The sequence below is a fragment of the Ptychodera flava genome, chromosome 10 (assembly GCF_041260155.1).
Source record: "Ptychodera flava strain L36383 chromosome 10, AS_Pfla_20210202, whole genome shotgun sequence".
Lineage (NCBI taxonomy): Eukaryota > Metazoa > Hemichordata > Enteropneusta > Ptychoderidae > Ptychodera > Ptychodera flava.
In genome coordinates, this window is record NC_091937.1 from 8,917,205 (window position 1) to 8,936,857 (window position 19,653).

A 19,653-nucleotide genomic window follows, 5' to 3' on the forward strand; every position below is an offset into this window, starting at 1 on the left:
TCGCGTAGCTGGTCTTGTCACAGGCTATTTAGACATTATTTGTGTTGATATTTCCAGTTATGATCAAAAATTAAATATCAATCAATATTGATAAATTATTATTATTAATATGAATGTTTCAGAATAATAAAATCTTGCTTTTTTACAAACAATGTAGGGCCTAAATACCTTCTGATTCTGTCTACGGCGAAAGATACCACGCAGTGTCTATAATGAGTACTTTCACCGTAGACTGAACACTTTCGCCGTAGACTGAACATGGGTCATGGTGTCACTTGTATATTTTGGCATAGATTGTGAACTAAATAAGGGTTTCCAGAGGGTTGTTTACATAAGCAGATTACAATGTGTAAAATATTATTTTATTAAACATAATTATAATTTATTAATAATCATAATTATAACAACAATAAGTTTCCAGAAACTAGGCCTATTTACACAAAATAGACGACACTGTTTGTAAAAAAAACAGATTTTATTGTTCTGTAACATTCACATTAAAGGGACAAAGTCGCCCATTTTTCATGAATTTTGTTTGACACGAGATACTACTTATATTGTTTGACATGTTTAAAGATACTGAATGAATGGGTGACCATGCATATATTCAACCCAGTTTTAGACGCGATACATGAAACCATCATGAAAATGAATTAGGCCCTAATGGTCATGAACATTCATTCATTTTCGCGCTGGTTTCATTTAATTTGTCTACAACCGGGGTTGAATATTTGCATGGTCACCCATTCATTCAGTATCTTTCAACATGTCAAATAATATAAGAAGTATCTCATACCAAACAAAATTCATGAAAAATGGGCGACTTTGTCCCTTTAATAATTTATCAATATTCATAATTAATTTTTGATCATAACTGGAAATATCAACACAAATAATGTCTAATTAGCCTGTGGTCATGTTTGCCGAAGTTTGCGTACGGTCTCATACCGACATAAGGAACCCTGGCTCCTTGTATGTTTATTTGTTACGTATGATTATTTCGATATATAATAAAGAACCAATAAAGATTTGTATTTGTGTTCTTGTCGTTACTAAAGAGCGGCGTTTGTTCCTTTCTTGCTTTCTTTGCAAGTATAGTCAAGAAATGACACTCTAATTTTTTTAACATAAAATCCAAAGCATGATAAAGCATAATAAAATAAAGCATACCCTTCCTTTAACATGAGGAGTAAACACTCATTTGTGTCCACCACTCTCTGTATATACTACGGTAAGCCTTTCCACAGTCACTTTCCGTTGTACGTCTATGCGCACACCATAGACGTGTGTACATGTACCCACGTCTATTGGTCGCATAGACGCAGAGCGGAATAGACCACAGGTGACTGTGGCCTTTCTAGTGAGTTATTAGAAGGGTGATTGGAGGGATCGTGGCTTAATGCAGTACAAAATACAAATTTTAAGATATAGGCCTTACCTTACGTTCATGTTAAAATAAAAACATAGGCCTATATGAAAAAAAAAAAAAATGAGCTCATAAGTTTATGATGATAGCATTCCTCTATAGTGTAGCCTACCTGAACCCCAAGCAGTGCAATATCAACGTGTTTCATCTTTTTCTTGCGCGCAATAAACCCAAAACAATCAACTTTGTCACTTTAAGGATGCCACCAATTACGTTTTTTATCGGTCCTGTTATGATTCAAAATTTTCTTTTAATCTCATCGTACAGAACGGAGAACAAAAGTTTTGAAATTAGAGGATTTTCGACATCGGTTGGTACGTAAATATTTGCCGTTTTGTCATCTGCCCCGGGAAAATAATCACAATCATACCCATCCATAATCCAACAACAATTAGTCAACATTCGTTATGACATGATCATTTGCTACAAAGACAACCACAAAACAGCACAGAACCGACAGCAAAGTACCGGTACACACAACAATTCAGTCACATCCGTGAAAGAAAGATTAAACTTGGAGTACAGTCGTCTAAATTTTACGAATTTTAATAGCATTTCAAGGGTATAACCATAGCATGCTCTGGTTCAATAATCTGCACGAGATATCTCACTTATTCTCGTATTTCGTCAAATTTTGATAATATCTGATCTATCATATTGCACAAGTTGCTACCGGTACTACAGACGTATATAGGGTAATTGCCATTGATTTAATAATAAGAAATATGGCAATATTGATTTGTCTTCATTTATTTATTCCTTGGAAATAAACATTCCAAAATTCATTTTTTTTTCCTTTTCAAGCTAGGCATGCATGTTTATATACAGAATTTATGTGCAACTGAGGTAGGAAATGCAAAAGTTCGAATAAAAGATATTTCATGTAAAATATTGACACAGAACCAATGTCACGAATTAGCAACGACGAGCAAGCTCTGACTTCCCCTTAGGATATGGAAGAGGTAAAAATATAGCGAGTTTTGACTGTCACACACTTGCTTCTTTCTCGTAGCCACAGGTAGTTCTAAAGTTAGGTGCCTACTATAGGCGTTAGCGTTCGAGAACGACCCAAACCCCGTTCCCGCCACTAGCAACCTGATTGCTTGAAAGGTTCCGAATACATATATCTCTGGACTTAATCGCAATTCGATAACGCTGCCTTATTAGCAATCATTCCACAATCTCTCAATGGATGCATGGATAGTGATCTGTGGCCACGAACTGACCATAATGTGACCTTCAGTTTGCTATACGCCTACACAACACAATATGCTAATAAGGACTCGGAGAACCTTCAATGTGAAAATCTCAACACACTGCCTTTTTTCAACAATCAACAATGAGAAAACGCAAATTAAACTCACTGATCACCGGGAAAATAATAGGCAGAAAATGTAGTACACTCGACAATTATCGTCACCACTATAAGGGAGCGTTCAATATGAAGCTAAAGAGGTGTATGCCTACTTGATAACAGAATATCTAGTCCACATATATATCGCCCATTGTTTTCGGACAATCTCACTGCCATTGTGGAAACCATTGTCAACATTGCTAAATTTACACGACAGCTCCGGTAGCTGTAATTTTTTATTTTCCACTACTTATGTTTTGTTTGTCAAAGCAAGTTCTCCAACAAATACCTTCCAATCGCTTCTACTGGTGTCAACACAGCATCTAAATGTGTAAAATGCATTGTCGTTGTTTACATTTGAATTTCTGTCCGGATCAGAATTCACATGTTAGACAACAAATGCAGTTTACACATATAGGCCTACAGGGTGAGTTGACAATGACAAGCTGTGTCGTAACAATTACACTTCACATTTAATAAATTAAATAATTTTTGACAAATTGCTTGCTATTGTGGATGCCTAAAATATATCATTTGTTCGAGAGTAACTTCACAGTTTTTACTTTAATCTGTCCAAAATTATTGTTATCAGAACTCTGATAGAATTTTATAGAAATGTGGTTATTGGCCGGTCTCATTACAAACAGGGCCGTGAGTCGAACAACACCCCGCCCACATAGCACAGTAACACCCCCTTTGTCTTGAAAAAGTGGTACCATCATAAGGCGAGCGTGACGTCACGATAACAGAGATTCCACTTGACGCACAGTCACTCCATACTGATCGAACACCATGCAACACACATGTGCGCATAAATCGCCGGTTGCACGGCTAGAATGCAACGGCTATGACACTGCTTCGAAATCCAACGGGGGCAGTGAATCCGACAATTTATCCGAAAGCCCGATGAAGAATTCGCCGGGAGCTGCCCTTCTCAGGTCCAGCCGAACAAACAAGGTAGGGTTGTCCTGGTATAGGACTACACAATGAGAACAATATCGTTATGTCGACTGTCAAATTGCCGGGTAGTTTAATTGACATTTTTCATGTTGGTGGAGTAAACATTTTAAATTTTAAAGGACCGGTGTGAGCGTACGTAATTTATTCTTGTGTCTAGTTTTTCCCTGTTGGATCAAATCAGACAGTTTCCATTTCACAGGTGAGGAACAATATACACTTATGGAAAGAAAGAGAATGTTATGATAACAATGGCAGTATTCGAATCACAATTAGAATATGGACAATGTAATAATGCATATACGTATGTCAATAATGGTGGAGCATCAAAGCTACGTAACTATATTGCTTTCAAATTGATCAGTTTAACGAGACTTTCGCTATTTGATTCGCATGTAAATAACGCGAGACATCTGACATAGTTTTTAACGCCATAAATTAACATTACATCTTGCCATTGTTTGTGACTGAAACTGAATGGAAATTTGTTATGAGCGAATGTCCCATTGCTTTACGGTTCAGGTAGAGGTGTAGTAGTGCGCATGTGTCTGGCGAAATCAATTAAGTGCTGAGCGTTGGTTCTATAGATTTATTGAAATATTCATAACGTTGACGCGAATAGTATTGGTCGCCTTCAAATGCAGTTTTACAACTCGCTGGAGGTTGGATTTATAAATTAGTATTACTGTGTTCCACTGCCAAGGCGAACGGTCCGATCAGTGTTAGCGTAAGCGTATTTAGAGAAGATCTGAAGATTGGAAAAGTTTGCTCAGAGAGATCATTGCGATCGCACGAAAACAATGCCAGTCGAGGGGATGTCGTAAATAGTATACCTTACTGCCTTCCTGACAAAAATAAAGTTTCCGGCCGGTGGCAAACTTCGGTGCGTTTCAAGGTTGGATTGCCTGTTTAGGGAACGGACGTTTGCCAGTGTCAGTGCAACATGACTGTACTGTGAAATTCCATGAATCATTGAGAACGATCAAGGCGTATTGACATAGATGCGCGACTGAAATCAAAGTTCTATTAAAACTATTTTCGATGTCGCAGTGGCAAAACCTTTTATGAAATGTCCCCAGTTTGAAAGTAAATGTGTCAATGCAACTGTAAAAATAATGTATAATGTAAAATATAAAGAAAGGAAAATCCTACAGAAAGACGGGCAACCACGAATCACTCCACCCACTATATCAAATGGTTCATTCCTTAGTGATAAACATTATAAGCACAGCTATTGGTTCATCTTATCATGTGATGAGGCCCCGCCCCCGTGATGCCCACACATAGCCCAGTGACCGCTTATAGATTCAAACGTCTTTCTTACAGCTATCAGACAAACATTAACGTTTTCGAAGTGAAGTCAAAACCCTTATTACAAAGCTTTTATATCGGGGTATCGCGCATATTATCGGAATTTTCCTAATGTCTGAATTACGCTATCATCATTAGACACAGTTATAGATAGTTAGCCGCACCATGTGCAATGGCGTGATCTGATCATACGATATAACTAGATAATCATTGTTATCATGATTTATATATGGCATTGCTGTTGACAGTAGATGAAATAGAACTTTGTTTGCACATGTGCAAATAGTGGTGTGATAAAAACATCAGAAGACATTACTAATACCGCGGCATTTTCTCGATGACAAGCCTGAAACTCCATTGTGCTGTCACAATGGGTCGAGTGTCTCGTGCAAAAATTCCCGTGCCATATAATAGTTTTAGCACTTAGAAAGAAAGATAGTCTAGGCAAAGGAAAACATCACGTTGTGATTTATTGATGTTTTGTTAACAGGTTTCGCAGATTCTTGTACACGACTAATGATGAAACTTGAATGTGTAGCGCTTTGGTTTGTCTACTTTTTCAGCACACATGTCCTCCAATAACAGTTGACGTACAGAGTTATATAATCATAATGAACTTTTTCTTTATTTGGAGGGCGCGATTAGACGGACATATATGCAACAGAATAAGGCCAAATAAAAATAAATATCATGTTTAGGAGACTTTTCGGCAAAACAACTTGAATCGAAGCGGATGGCGATATCTTCAGTTATTATTCCTAGGAAATTTCCTTAAGTTCATGGTATCGAATGCCGGGTGTATATTATGGGATAAAGACAAACAATAAACGTTACTTTCCTAATCACTGCATAGTGTAACAACACGAACAAACTGACCAGAAAAAAATAGAAAGTAAAAGGGTCATCCCGATCAACCCTTGCTTAATATTTCCGAGCTTACGTGTTTCGGTAAAAAAAAATCAATGTGTATCCCTTTTGTGTGCTGTGAGAAGTTGGTAGCCAGACACACTGAAAGAGAACCAAAAACGTTAACCTCAACGGTTGTTTAATTTGAACATTAAACTATATTATCATTATATACAGTTTTTCAAGATGCTTTTGCGACTTTTCAATAGTGATTTTTACGGCTTTCTTATGATAATTGAATCGACGAATTACTTTTCTCATGTTTCAAAAATATCTACCCAGTCTTACAAAAATGAAAGAAATGTTGACATGAATGGTAAACATGAGGACTATGGGCGTGGCACCCCTGCTGTAGAAAAGCAGCATCTTCACTAGCCTAGTGATGTTTACCCCCCCCCCCCCCCTCCGTGCAAAACATACCTTTGGTTGGTCCGGCTGTTGTGAATGAGACTTTACCATGCCGACCTAGCCACGCCTTGCAGATGTGCGCGCTATACAGTAGCTCAATTTTCATCCCAATAATGCGTTCGAGCATAAAACTTGATGTTGGAATCATTTTCTGGCTGAACCAAAATTTTCAACCGGCAATGGTATGGGGCGGGGGGGGGGGGAGGCGCATAATCGCATGAAATCTCCTCCTCCTCAAGTTCTAAAATCGACGTTAAACCACACACAGACACGCTGAGAACAACTCAGTGCTAATCTATTTTTGGTCGTCTTTCTCATGTAATATTTGCTTAGTAATTCAAAACTCATCTTTCTTTAAAATCAAAACTAATAATGTTGTACACATGTGTATAGATAAGTATACTGGTATCCTGGTAGAATATTACCCCCCCCCCACCCCACCCCCACCACCAATTTAACCATATTTGGATTGTAATGACTCAGCCAAAACTAAATGAGTGATACTTTGATCCAAACAGATGACCCGGATGTTTTGTATGAACAGTCCGGCCCTCCGGAATGTGATCTGAACAACTTACAAAAGCAGGTTTCTGAAAATGCACAATTCTCCTAACTCAGCGACTTTCCCTCGAAACTGACGAACTGTCAAGAATCCAAACTTCAGGTAATTTTCTAAAAATCACAGCATTGATTAAAATGCCAACGTGGGTCGTTTGATGTGTAGCTATTGTTTGTCAGTCGGTCACTAAGATACATTCAAATTAGTGCGAGATTTATATAGAATTCAAATCGGACCCTTCTGGAACATATCATCGCCGACGGTAACAGAAAACGAGACTCGGCCGTATCGACACTGACCGTAGATCTCGAGTTCACTCGCCGAAGCATTTTTAAGGGTCAGTCGCTGTAACTTTTTGTGATTTTTCTCCACCGTTTTTAGTTTCGCAAGTTTTAGTTCTACCCCGAAAACATTGTTCACGGCACACAATATATGCATGTACAATGTACTGTTATCGTTTCCAATTGAAGTCCAGTCTTAACCAGAATTCACTTGCCAACAATGATAATGCAATTTACACATGTGCAGGCTGAGTTGACAAGCTGAATATTTTGTATATCACCGTGCTTTAGGAAGTAGAACTAGAATCAGCAGTCCAGACCAAAAGCAAAAACCGGGAGGGGAAATCGAAAGTTTCAGGTACTATGGCCCTTTAATATCATCTCCAAATGCCAATCACGTATAATCGAGGTCAGGTCACATAACCCAACATCATGTATGTGTTCATGGTAAAGGACACGGGAAGGGGCTGCGGATTTCCCGGAGATCTCACTTTTTTCCTCAGTTGTGAAGTAGATATAATTCATGTTCCATAATTAATTCTTGTCAACACCCTTGCATTGAATCGTTAGGTTACTCAATGTCATTAAACGACCAACCTTGATCGATATTAGAGGATAGTACCACTAAATAGTTGTGCCCACAAATTCTGCTGCCAAGGAGAATTGATCGATAGGCGATCTGCCAGACGTTATCCTCAACTTACATTATGCACAGTGATCTGTATACGGTAACTCACATTCTCGATCAAGCACGTAAACCAGTGAGCGTTTGGTTTAAAAGAGGGCATTTTTATTTGTATTAGATTTATTTCATTTAATACACATGTCAACGGACAAACCCGCCAACAGATCTGAGAAACAAACACATAAATAACATCACAAGAAAAGACAGACCCAAAAACATAACATGCCACGTGAAATAAAAATACACAGACCAAGAAACAGTACTATTAAAATGACTGGATAAAATAGTTCTAAAACTATACAGCGTAGAAAAAATATTTATAAATTTTATATTACATTTGGAAGAGATATCGTTAAAACAGACACGCATCTGAGCACTGTCGAAAAAGAGGTTTCTTGCGTAAATTTCTACTTTGGGCATAAAAACAGATTTGATTTAAAGTATTGGTGGACCATAATATGAATGGATTATTTTGTATAAAAAACATATCAAGAGTAAGTCTTCTATTGTATAACTTTGGGATGTTCAGAATTCTGCAATAAATTGGGTATAGACTTGCTGCAGTGAACATTGAGTGTGCGACAAATGTACTTAATTTTTTCTGACAGGCCCTACTGGTGGGGTGACCACACAACAGAGCCATACTCTAGAATAGATCTTACATAAACAAAATACTGAGAAATAACCGCTGACATGTCATTGAATGGCTGGCAGAGACGCTTAATAAAACCAAGAGATTAATTTGAAGGCCCTGGAAGCAATGTTATTTATGTGGTACTACTGATTAAGTAATCAATAGAGCAGATGACCCTTTTCCTAAGTGTAAAACTGATAAAATGGATAAAATCATTCTAATAGTTCTAGTTTTCATTCAGATAAGACACGAATTACTGTTATCAAGCGTATAACTATTCCGACCGCGTAACTCTAATCAAAGGGCATTGCATCACACCCTCGCCCACCAGCACATGACACTCCCTCGTGCAGTGATGCACTGACAGAAGCTACCAGTGACGTTTGCACAGGTCACGTGTAGTTCCGCTTCTAAATACTGTGTGGATTTCAGAGCGCATTTGTCGACGCCGTGGTTTTATCAACTGGAGGGTAAACGCGTCGTTACCATGGCAATATCTGCTGGTGTTCTGGCGGCAAAGAAATGGGGATCAGATGTCCTCGACGACTATCGCACCAATAAGGTGAAGGCAACATACATACAGTGCTCGTCCAACTACATCTCATTAATCCAGGTCTTGTAACATATCTAGTTAGCATCCTGGCACGTTCCAGGCTTTGCTTGTTACAGTTATGCAACGTGTATTCTCTTATTTGTTAACACATCGGGTAGAATATATGTTTGGCTATTGAATGCTGACACCGTTTAATCGTAATCTACAATAGACAGAATAGATCCGGGTTGGTATCTAGGTCATGTCATATCGCTCTTCTGAGTTGACCTCCTTGTATTTTTGATAACGCAGCCCACTTGCTGAAGCCACAGACACTCGCAGTGTCCAATGTAAACTCAACAAGCGCCTGTGGTTGTAGCCCTCCAGTTCGGCGCCTCTGCTGTTTGCATGTGGAGATCGGTCATGGAGGTAGCAAGCGAGATGGTCGAACTGAACTGTAGGTGTTGACCCTGAGCACCATCCCATAACGTACAACTCAGGGGGTGCCGGGTGCCACACCAAACCATACATCCAACTTAAGGGGCGCCATATTAATCATACACGAACGCATGATTGGGAGCAACAGAAGACAGAGTCAGATCTCTGTGATCCTCCTCTCAGCCGCCACCGGTTACTTTGTGTCTGTGGCCTGTAGCAGCGTCAATCAGGTCCTAGAAATCAAACGCCAGTAACAGGCGCTTTTCACCTCTTCCGTAAAACCACAGTCAGAAAGCGTTCGCTCCTTTTAGAACAAATATTGTCGATTTCACTGGAACTTCCAGGTCATAATGAATCTCTGCAATAAATAGTTAAGAACAAAGTACAAAATATAATTTTGTTTTTAATTTTATTATTTCCAAAGGGTCTGGCATTTTCTCTTCAAGAGAGACAAGCGTTGGGCATCCATGGTCTTCTTCCTCCAGTACTCAGTTGTCAGGATGAACAACTCAAACGTGCCATCATCAACTACAAGCGACAACCCAATAATCTACTCAAGTACATGTACGTCATGGATGTACAGGTAAAACTAAACTTGCTTCCAGAGGTCATTCAAAAATACTCGTTAAGTAAATATTTTATTGTGGACCGTCTTTGTAAGTGACCTTTGTGTTGAGTTGTCGATGCAGATTACATTCGATCACCTGCTATGAATTCACGGGTTGCCTGATTCTGCAACGTAACGAGTTTCGATTGATCACAAAACAGAGAAATACGATTCAAAAATCATAATAATTTTATGCTATTGAATCAGCAACAGAGAGACTTGGACAGGCAGAGACAGACAGGCTGATAGATACACAAACAGGCAAAGACAGTCAGTCAGACACAGACAGACAGATTGACTGAGACGGACAGACAGACTGACAGATACAGACGGACAAAGACGCAGACAAAGTAACCAAACCTGGATGGCGCTGTCTCTGTTCGCTGTGTACGTCTTGACTTAATTTCTATCATTGAGAAGCGCCTGTGTAGTCACTGATGTGTTTTCTGTGGTGGAACTTTATGAAAATACCTTTAGTTTTCGATTAGACGGACTTTTAGCCATGGATTTAGTTTTGAAGGGTTGAGACTTGCCAAATATCCAGAGACGAACTAAGCGCGCAATCCAAGTGTAAGCTTATCATTTGTTTTGTGCTTCAAAGTGGAAAATCGACCCTACATCATCGGGCATCCTCAACTTCCATATATCATTAAGAAGTTGGAGAACGGCAAAAACTAATCAATACGTCATTTTATGTAGGATACAAATGAGAAATTGTTCTATCGTATGTTGATCGACAACTTAGAAGAGATGATGCCGATAGTTTACACGCCGACCGTCGGTCTGGCCTGTCAGGAATACGGACACATCTACCGTAGACCAAGGGGTCTCTTCATTACCATCCACGATAAGGGATATATCGAACAGATACTACGGAACTGGCCAGAACCAAATATTCGTGTGAGTATAACGGAGGCGGAATTTTGTATATCTATGAGAGAGAGAGAGAGAGAGAGAGAGAGAGAGAGAGAGGAGAGGAGAGAGAGAGAGAGAGAGAGAGAGAGAGAGAGAGAGAGAGAGAGAGCCTATACAAACAAACGATTATTAAAGCTGATGAAAAGTCAAAAGGGATTTTCCATCCTCTTCAGGCAATTGTAGTAACCGATGGCGAAAGAATCCTCGGCTTGGGTGACCTCGGCGCCAGTGGAATGGGAATACCGGTGGGAAAGCTCGCCCTCTACACAGCGTGTGCTGGTGTGGACCCAGCTCAGACACTGCCAATTTGCATTGACGTCGGAACAGATAACGAGGTAAGACGAACCACAGTGTATTAGTATGGTTGAATTTGTTAGCGACCGATCAATGCTAGTTACGGTAGTATAATATGTACTTTATTTTGATCCCATATTTATGTACCATTTACTTAGACGTACACAATGCTCTCTAGGAGGTTGACTTACCCATATTAAACATTGAACATACTTTCATTTTTCACTTGATAGAAATTTCTAGCCGATCCGATGTACCTAGGTTTGAGGATGAAGAGAGTGAGAACAAAGGAGTACGATGATCTCATCGACGAATTCATGGAAGCTGTCGTGAAGATGTAAGTTAACAATGGGTATTAGAACTTGCTGTACATGGTCAAATGTTCGACGAACACTCTAATGTACTTTCGTACGGGGCGGGCAACATACGGCAGTTCAATTACATTTCGTTCATCATAGAGCAGGTCGTTCATTACCCCTATCATTGAGTTCGCTTATGTAGTAACATGAGAAATTATTTTCAGTGACTGTACTTTTACCAAAATACCGCTAGTTCAAAGATTTCCTTTGAAACTTTTGAAGTATATTATTGTGTTGATTGTGTTTTTTGTGTGGTAGATAAACTAGACAATTATCTTGCGAAAACTTACACGTCAATACAGTAGTAACACGGCAATGCTAAGTCCATGATACAGAAAAGCCTTCGACTGTCCTTTTTTATAAAAGTCTCCGTCTGTAGCACGTCGCAAAGATAGAGAAGTACATAAACACAATGGATAACATTTTTATACCATTGTTGCAGGTATGGTGACAATTGCTTGGTTCAGTTTGAAGATTTCGGTAATCACAATGCATTCCAACTTCTCGAAAAGTACAAATCCAAATATTGTACTTTTAACGACGACATTCAAGGTAGGTTGCCAGGCAACGCAGAACACATCTGTCTTGTTCATCAGTTTTCGTCTTAAATTTATCAAAGGTTAAAGGGAAAAAATTGTCCGGCGCTTGAAACGATAGGCTGGTTGACCGTATAACAAACACATATACAAGTTTCGTGCACATATATTTGCGGGAGAGGATGATACGATTTCGTATTCTGTCAACATTATTTATTGTTTAGTAGTTGTGACCTCGTCATCATTATTGTCATCATTGATTATGATGATTTGTTTGTCCAATAATAGTTAAACAAATTTGAATACCGTTGATATTTTGTAAGATACTGAAACAGCTAAGATATAAAACATTCTTGGTATGATCAAACCGTTAACGTTTTATTAGACAACAAATCAATGAATTTGTATATTTTCCTTGACAAACTATTTCATGTTTGTAAACTTTGATAGGCACAGCATCTGTTGCAGTCGCTGGTATTCTTGCTAGCCTCAGGGTGACTGGCAAAAAACTGTCCGAAAACAAGTTCTTATTTCAAGGCGCTGGTGAGGTGAGTTGCCAAATTCGTAATTTCAAAGACATGGTGTACATATTGCAATAGGCCCTTTCCAGTAATCCCACAATGCATCGCTGTGGCTGTTTAAAACTTGAAACAAAGCATGATGTTTTTGTTGTGTACATATTGTATCACATTGTCCAGTAATACAGTTTATGATGCTAAAGCACGGTTGGCGCCTCATGTTTCAATCGGAGACGAACATATCGGCCAAGAGTAGCATAAGCATGAGTTACTCACCTGGCGCGAACAGCATCATGGAACAGAAAGAGGACTATTGAGTAGACGATCGCCATTAGACTGATGAAGGTGACAGATAGCTTTGGGAGAAAACTCTCCTACAAAATCCTGCCAAAAATAACTTCCCGAGATGAAAAACTGAACTCAAACATCTAACCACAGGCCTTTTTTTAAAAAACCGAAAACTATAAATAATCATCCAACCATAAGACGTAGTATGTGAATATTTGCCAAGCGATATACACGTTTTAAGTAAGACATAGTGACGAAATATGTTTGCTTTCTTTTTTAATATTAGGCAGCGATTGGAATCGCTAATCTCCTAGTGAAAGCCATTATGCAAGACGGGCTCTCTGAAGAGGATGCACGGAAGCAAATCTGGTTGGTCGATTCCAAGGGATTGGTTGTCAAGGTACGCTGTCGCCAAGGCTACTGAGCATACGCCTCACTACCATCATGATGCTTGATGAGTAAATACAGTTGCCTGTGATGCTCGTTGTCCGTGAACTTGCTGCGAGTTGCTTGGCTTTTTATTCACCTGGTACAGCTTGCCTTTGACTAGACTCAACTAGCTAATTCAGTTCCCTTGGAAAACGCTTTAGATAAATAAAAAACTTTCTGTTGAGTGTAGAAAATATTTAAGGTGTTTCTTTTGGTCAGTTGTTTTCACGTCTGACAATGCACCTGTAATTTCTCTCACAGGACAGAGCAACAGGCGGAATAAACAAACAGAAAGAGCCGTTTGCTCATGTGCATGAACACATCCGTAGTCTTGCCGACGCCGTCAAAACATTGAAACCCACCGGTATTATCGGTAAGTATTGATTACATACATATCAGTCTTAAACGGGTATATATCACCACTAGACAATGGTGGACGCATGGTTTACAATATGCGTCCCCGGGGAGCACTAGCTGCCATAGGTAGGGTATTACGTCATATACCGCGGTCTTGCTCCTTTTTCGCCTGAGAAAATTTTGAAAAAATGTAGACAGTTGACCCTTAATTTTTCACTCAAATGTACCTTTTGACCACAATATATAAGCACTTTTACCTAGGTTTTAGAAAAGGTGGTTTTAATCTGGAGATACCTAAAAATATCGACTTTTGATCCCCTATCTAATCAGTGTGACGTGTTGTTCGAACTCTCCAAGGTGCATCTTTACAAAATTTGGGAGTGAGTGCACTCCAACCAAAGGGGCTTGAGTTATGACGTTGTCACAGCATCAATGAACGCTGAGGTGACTCGGCACCAATATAAAAATCATTCCGGAGCATGTTCCGTTATCCCAGTCTTCTTCACCGACCCGTTGTTCAGTCTTCATTCAGATTCAAGGCGAAAGAGAGGCACTGCATAAAAACCCTTTAATACTTACTGTATTAACATGGATTATTGCATGTATTTTAGCTGAAGAGTGCATATACAGATGAATACAGTCAATGATCCATTTTTTGTATTCAGCAAGCCTGTATTCATGTGGATTCATGTGAATTCACGTGTATTATACTATAATACAGGCAACTCATTAATGTGAATTTATCTGAATTATTGGGTTTTCATGCAGTGAGGATATTTAGTTTTCCTCACGCAAAGTAGCTTGCTTTCCTAACAGTTCTGTTTTATATTGTCCACGTCTGCAAGGTTTCGAAACGCACTGTGAAACGGTGTTAATAGAGGATCTTACTGATTGGCAGCGAACATTTATCAGTAAAATGCACCGGCATGTCTTTTGAAAATCAATGAAAGCAGTGTAACTTTGGATGTGTTGAAGTGTCGTTTTAACGAAAATAGTGAAAGCATTGTAAAGTAGTGTGACTTCAAGCAGTTATATAAGTTTATAGAAACCTAGCTACAGGAATGGTTACAGAACATCCGCCTTCCCTTGATTGTCACAGAATATTGTTGAACGTTTGAGTTTTATGAAACCCTTTACTTTCAGGTGTTGCCGCTATAAAAGGAGCATTTACAAAAGAAATCATCCAAGATATGGCGAGTTTCAATGAACATCCCATAATATTTGCGCTCAGCAATCCTACAAGTAAGGCTGAGTGCACGGCAGAAGAAGCGTACACCTACACTAATGTAAGTTGTGCGTCACGGTCAGATACTATACAGCGCCACCATAGACAAAACGTGCAACGCCTGTTTTTTCATAATACAAGTACTTTGCAAGCGAGCTGGCACAAATTTCCTGTTTTGATTCACTACTTTTAGCAGGAGATAGATTCTGTGGCAGCGTTTCTGTTCCCTTTATTAAATTCTTTATAATTTATTTGAGCTTGTTGTCGATATTACTTCTTATTTGACTTTTGTGTATTTAAACTTCTGCTTTACCAATTCTATGATGTTTTAAATACGATACCACCAGGGTGTATCAACTATTTTTTTCCGCCTAGAACCTTTTAAAGATTTAGTGATTAGTTGTGTTTTGAGCAACTGGTAGGCCAACATAAGCCTGGAATGTGCCACAAACAAGCTGAAATCTTCTGAAAATAGTGCTCAAGAGAGCTTCTCCTCCAAATGTTTCAATGGTAGAAATATTTCTCATCAAACAAATAAACAATGAGAAATTCTTTACAACATTTATTCCTCTGCTATCATACCAAATATGCTTCTTTTTATTGTTAAAGGGAAAGTGTATGTTTGCCAGCGGTAGTCCATTTGATCCAGTGACGCTACCAGATGGACGTACACTCTATCCAGGCCAGGGTAACAATGCCTACATATTTCCCGGTGTGGGGCTCGGAATAATTGCCAGTGGAATGCGAATTGTAGAGGACAACGTCTTTCTGGTTGCAGCTGAGGTGAGTGCGCCCCCATTTGCCAGATAAAGATGACGCACTATGTTGGCTGTTCTCGCACAAAATGAAAGCATATATTGTAGTTCAGTTTAAGGTAGAATGCGCCTCAGGGACAGATATTCAGACTCTCAAGATTTTTACAAGATCTTTTTGATCTACCACTTGTTGAGGCTCATTTTGAAGCTAACACAGTTGCTAAAGTTTCTGGCGGTTTATTTTTGAGAAAATCGATGATCAATTTTCTCCACACGGGTGGCGGCCATTTTTAATTTAAAGAGTTAGTAAATATTGGGTAATTTGTTTCTCCAGTACCAAATTTTGGACAATGACCTCTGATTTTCATTCTTGATTTCGAAAGGGAATTATTTTGATTTTCCTTATGGAAAGTTTGGGCAAAAGTCAAAGTCTTCCAAGGTCAAGGTGCATACTACCTTAATTACCATATTTCCAATACACCTGGAGGGGCACACCTGAAGAAATGTAGGCCACATCCTCTTCATTGTAGTGATCGGTACTTATCTGAGAGTGACTTGAACAGTACGTAAATGCAATCATAAACTCAATTACAGCATTGAAATGTATTACAGTTTAACATGGGCCCAGTATTTTCCAGTCTTGTAAGCCGATTCTATGTATTCCTGATTACATATTCCTTGTGAAAACGTTATTTTACTTTACATTACCTCTCAGAAGTTCGATATGCTAGAACTTTTCAGCATCTTTTTTTTGTTTCTTGTATACTGAGAAACATTCAAACTCGATGGTTTCATGCATTACATTTTCATTGAGTCGGCCATTTATTTCTGGACACAATTATCACTATTTTTGCAGGAGTTAGCAGATCAGGTTACAGATGAACACTTAGCTGAGGGAAGGCTTTATCCGCCTCTTTCCACCGTTCGTGAGGTGTCCATCAAAATCGCCGCCAAGACAGTCGAATATGCCTATCGTCACCATCAGGCTTCGCGACAACCTGAGCCTAGCGACAAGGAAGCATTTGTCCGCAGCCAAACGTACAGTACCGACTACGATGACTTCACGCCAAAGTTCTACACATGGCCTTCAGAAAAGTAGTGCATTACCTTATCTGAATTTCTTTAAACGCACAAATCTTATTTATTGTCTTAGCTTTCAAGTTAATGGCTTCACGTGTCAGAACACTTCGATATTAAAGGATCTTGAATTTGATAGGAATAACGCCACCATACCAGCGACATGTACAAAGTGAATATAAAATTTTATGGCGCTTTTCATTTTAGATTTTGATGCCATATACAACATGAATAACATTTTGGTTTGGAGTTGTTAAAGTCAGATATGTCAATAGAAGATTGAAATTTACAAGAAAGTAATTGGCCATGCATCAAGTGGAATACTTTAAGTTGAAGAAAGTAAGAAAGAGATATTGTATTATCTTTCAACATCTTGTCAAACATACATCATTATCGCACTTCTCAGATTTCAAAATTCAAATTTTTGGGCTTATAGTTGAAGAGAGAACTGGAGAGTGATATTATGTTTTTGTCACCTTGTCAAATGTATTTCAATATCGCACAAATAAACGTACAACTTTCTCACATTTGAAAATCTGAATCTTTGGTATTGTAGCATTATGTTTGGAAGTTGAGATGGCATTGGAACATACGCACCAGTAACAGTTGCTGCTAGCGTAAAGGGAATACATGCTTTGAAATAGAGTTTTAAATTTGTGCTCATACTTCCCATATCAAAACCCTAAGCCATTCTCTTTCATTATCAAGAATAAAATCCAAGGTTACCACTCAGGGTTTGGAATTAGAGAAACATATCACCTACTCTTTACTGATACTTGGAATTCAAGATGGACGCTATTCCCTATGTTTACTCTGAGGAGAAATATTTGCTTGTCTTAAAAACGAAATGGTAAAAACTTAATTTGTTCCACAGACTTTGAAATTAGTCTATGATACTCATGACAAATGAGAAAAGACCTGAAAAATTTTTTTGAATGTTGAAAAAGATTTCTCCCTGGGCACATTCTACCTGACAATTTTTTTAAATATGATACGGGGTTCAAGTCCAAATACACAGTGATATTCAGCTGGGGCGTGCTTGGTTTTTGGCAATGGGTGTAGAAATTTGGGAGAAGTGGCATAATTCCATTTTTCCTCTGAGCGATGTTCAAGATCTTTGTTGTTGAAAGTTCGCACAAAACAAATGTTTGTTAGTTTCAATTGAAACGTTGGAACCTCGCATTGCAAGACAGGACTGGAGAGTCAAAAAGACATGAAAGATTAAGTCACATGGGGGCTCTCTGGCACTCCACGACCTCTGACCTTAAGACTCAGAGGATGAGGAGTGTCCCATCACCGCTGCATCTTTCAGTCTTACCTCACACTCAAGCCAGGAATGAAAAGTCACAAAGATATGAAAGATTAAGCCACGTGGGGGTGCCCTGGCACTTCATAATTCTGACATTTAATAGACACAGAGGTTTAGGAGTGTCCCAATACTGCTAAATCTTTCAGTCTCAGAGTCAAGTGGTCAATAAAACCAATATAGCACACCGATGCTTATCACAGAGATCAATATGACACACACAGCAAACATTTTTACTCATAAACTGTATTTTTATTGGTATATTAATCTGTATAATACAATAAATTTGAGAAGATAATGAGGACAGGACAATGTACATAGCGACTAGGCGAGGAAGGACGATAAAATGTTTACAGCTGAATTATAGACAAGTTAAAAAAAACATCAAACTGCCTCTGATGGAAAATCCATGAAATGATAGAATGTCATGATGCTGCACTGTAAGCTGTGTGCTTTGGAGGAAAATTTGTGAAATTTTATTCCGTTGCTGAATTTGTAAGTGAATAGGAAAACAGCGTGGCAGTTTTTTGCCAAATCTACGTTTTCCAACATTGGACTGTTCTACTGGAACATCTATTATTATTCCTGTAGTTTGGTCCAAGGACAGTTTGTGGAGATATAATTTGGATAGATTTATAGCGGTGCTTGCTACAAATCGTGATCAGTAATTTGGGAAGAATGTGTTGAACTGCTTCTCTATAAGAAGGAAGCATTCGAAATTACTAAAACCAAAAAGCGAGTTTTTAAACCTTTCATTTACAGTTTATAGTTTGTTGTATAATTACTGTATTGGTAATTAGGATGACGATTGTTAAAAAAAAAATGAGAATATGAGACAAGGGATCAGAGGAGACTTAGCTTGCACCTCTGTGGACTCACATCAATAGCAGCAGTGTGGCCTTGTCACACCTGTGTTTACATCAACAGCATCATCAATATCTTTTCTGTTCATGGTTTGGATTTGCTAAACACATCTTTCCCCAGATGTTCAATCTTTCAGCCAATCAAAACACAGGGAATATAACACTGTGTGAAGCTTCGCGGAGTATCGCTGAATGTTAGGTTAGTTTAGTTTATAACTGCGAATTGCTTAGGCAATTAATGGTCATACTACATCAGCTTTGGTTGTAACATCAAATTATACAAACTAAGGGGGGAGGGGAGGAGGGTGAGGGGACAAAGGGTGCGAGGGAAATCTCTTACAGAGGCATGGCACAATTGTAAAGTCCTGTTCACAGTAACGTCTCACCACAAGAAAAACCAAAAGTTCTATGTTTCAAAACAATCACCACATTGACTTCAAATTAACCTGACTCTCTCTGTACACCATTACCAATTTGAAAGGGATAAAATCTTTACAATATCATTGTTATTCCAATATCTACTCCATACCTCAGAATATAAAAAAAAAGAAATACAACTGAAAGCAAGAACAGCAAAAGTTTTGAACTTGAATGTGGCCACCTAGACGTAAAGAATGATTCTTAAAAACTGTA

At 38.7% G+C, this 19,653-nt stretch overlaps 1 protein-coding gene across 2 annotated transcripts; it reads left to right on the forward strand.

Moving 5' to 3' along the window:
* The first annotated feature begins 3,508 nt into the window (after positions 1-3,508).
* On the forward strand, positions 3,509-17,250 carry LOC139141921 (NADP-dependent malic enzyme-like). Of its 2 annotated transcripts, none has more exons than XM_070711684.1 (12): positions 3,509-3,737; positions 9,916-10,074; positions 10,798-10,998; positions 11,187-11,348; positions 11,541-11,644; positions 12,109-12,218; positions 12,653-12,750; positions 13,295-13,408; positions 13,699-13,810; positions 14,938-15,080; positions 15,629-15,802; positions 16,631-17,250. In XM_070711684.1, exons 1-12 carry the CDS (start codon positions 3,573-3,575, stop codon positions 16,871-16,873), a joined length of 1,785 nt encoding a protein of 594 aa, XP_070567785.1. In that variant the 5' UTR covers positions 3,509-3,572; the 3' UTR covers positions 16,874-17,250. The 2 variants fall into 2 exon arrangements, with proteins under 2 accessions (XP_070567785.1, XP_070567786.1); XM_070711685.1 differs by lacking the exon at positions 3,509-3,737 and adding an exon at positions 8,912-9,083 and having other exon boundaries at positions 16,631-17,141.
* The last annotated feature ends 2,403 nt before the right edge of the window (positions 17,251-19,653 follow it).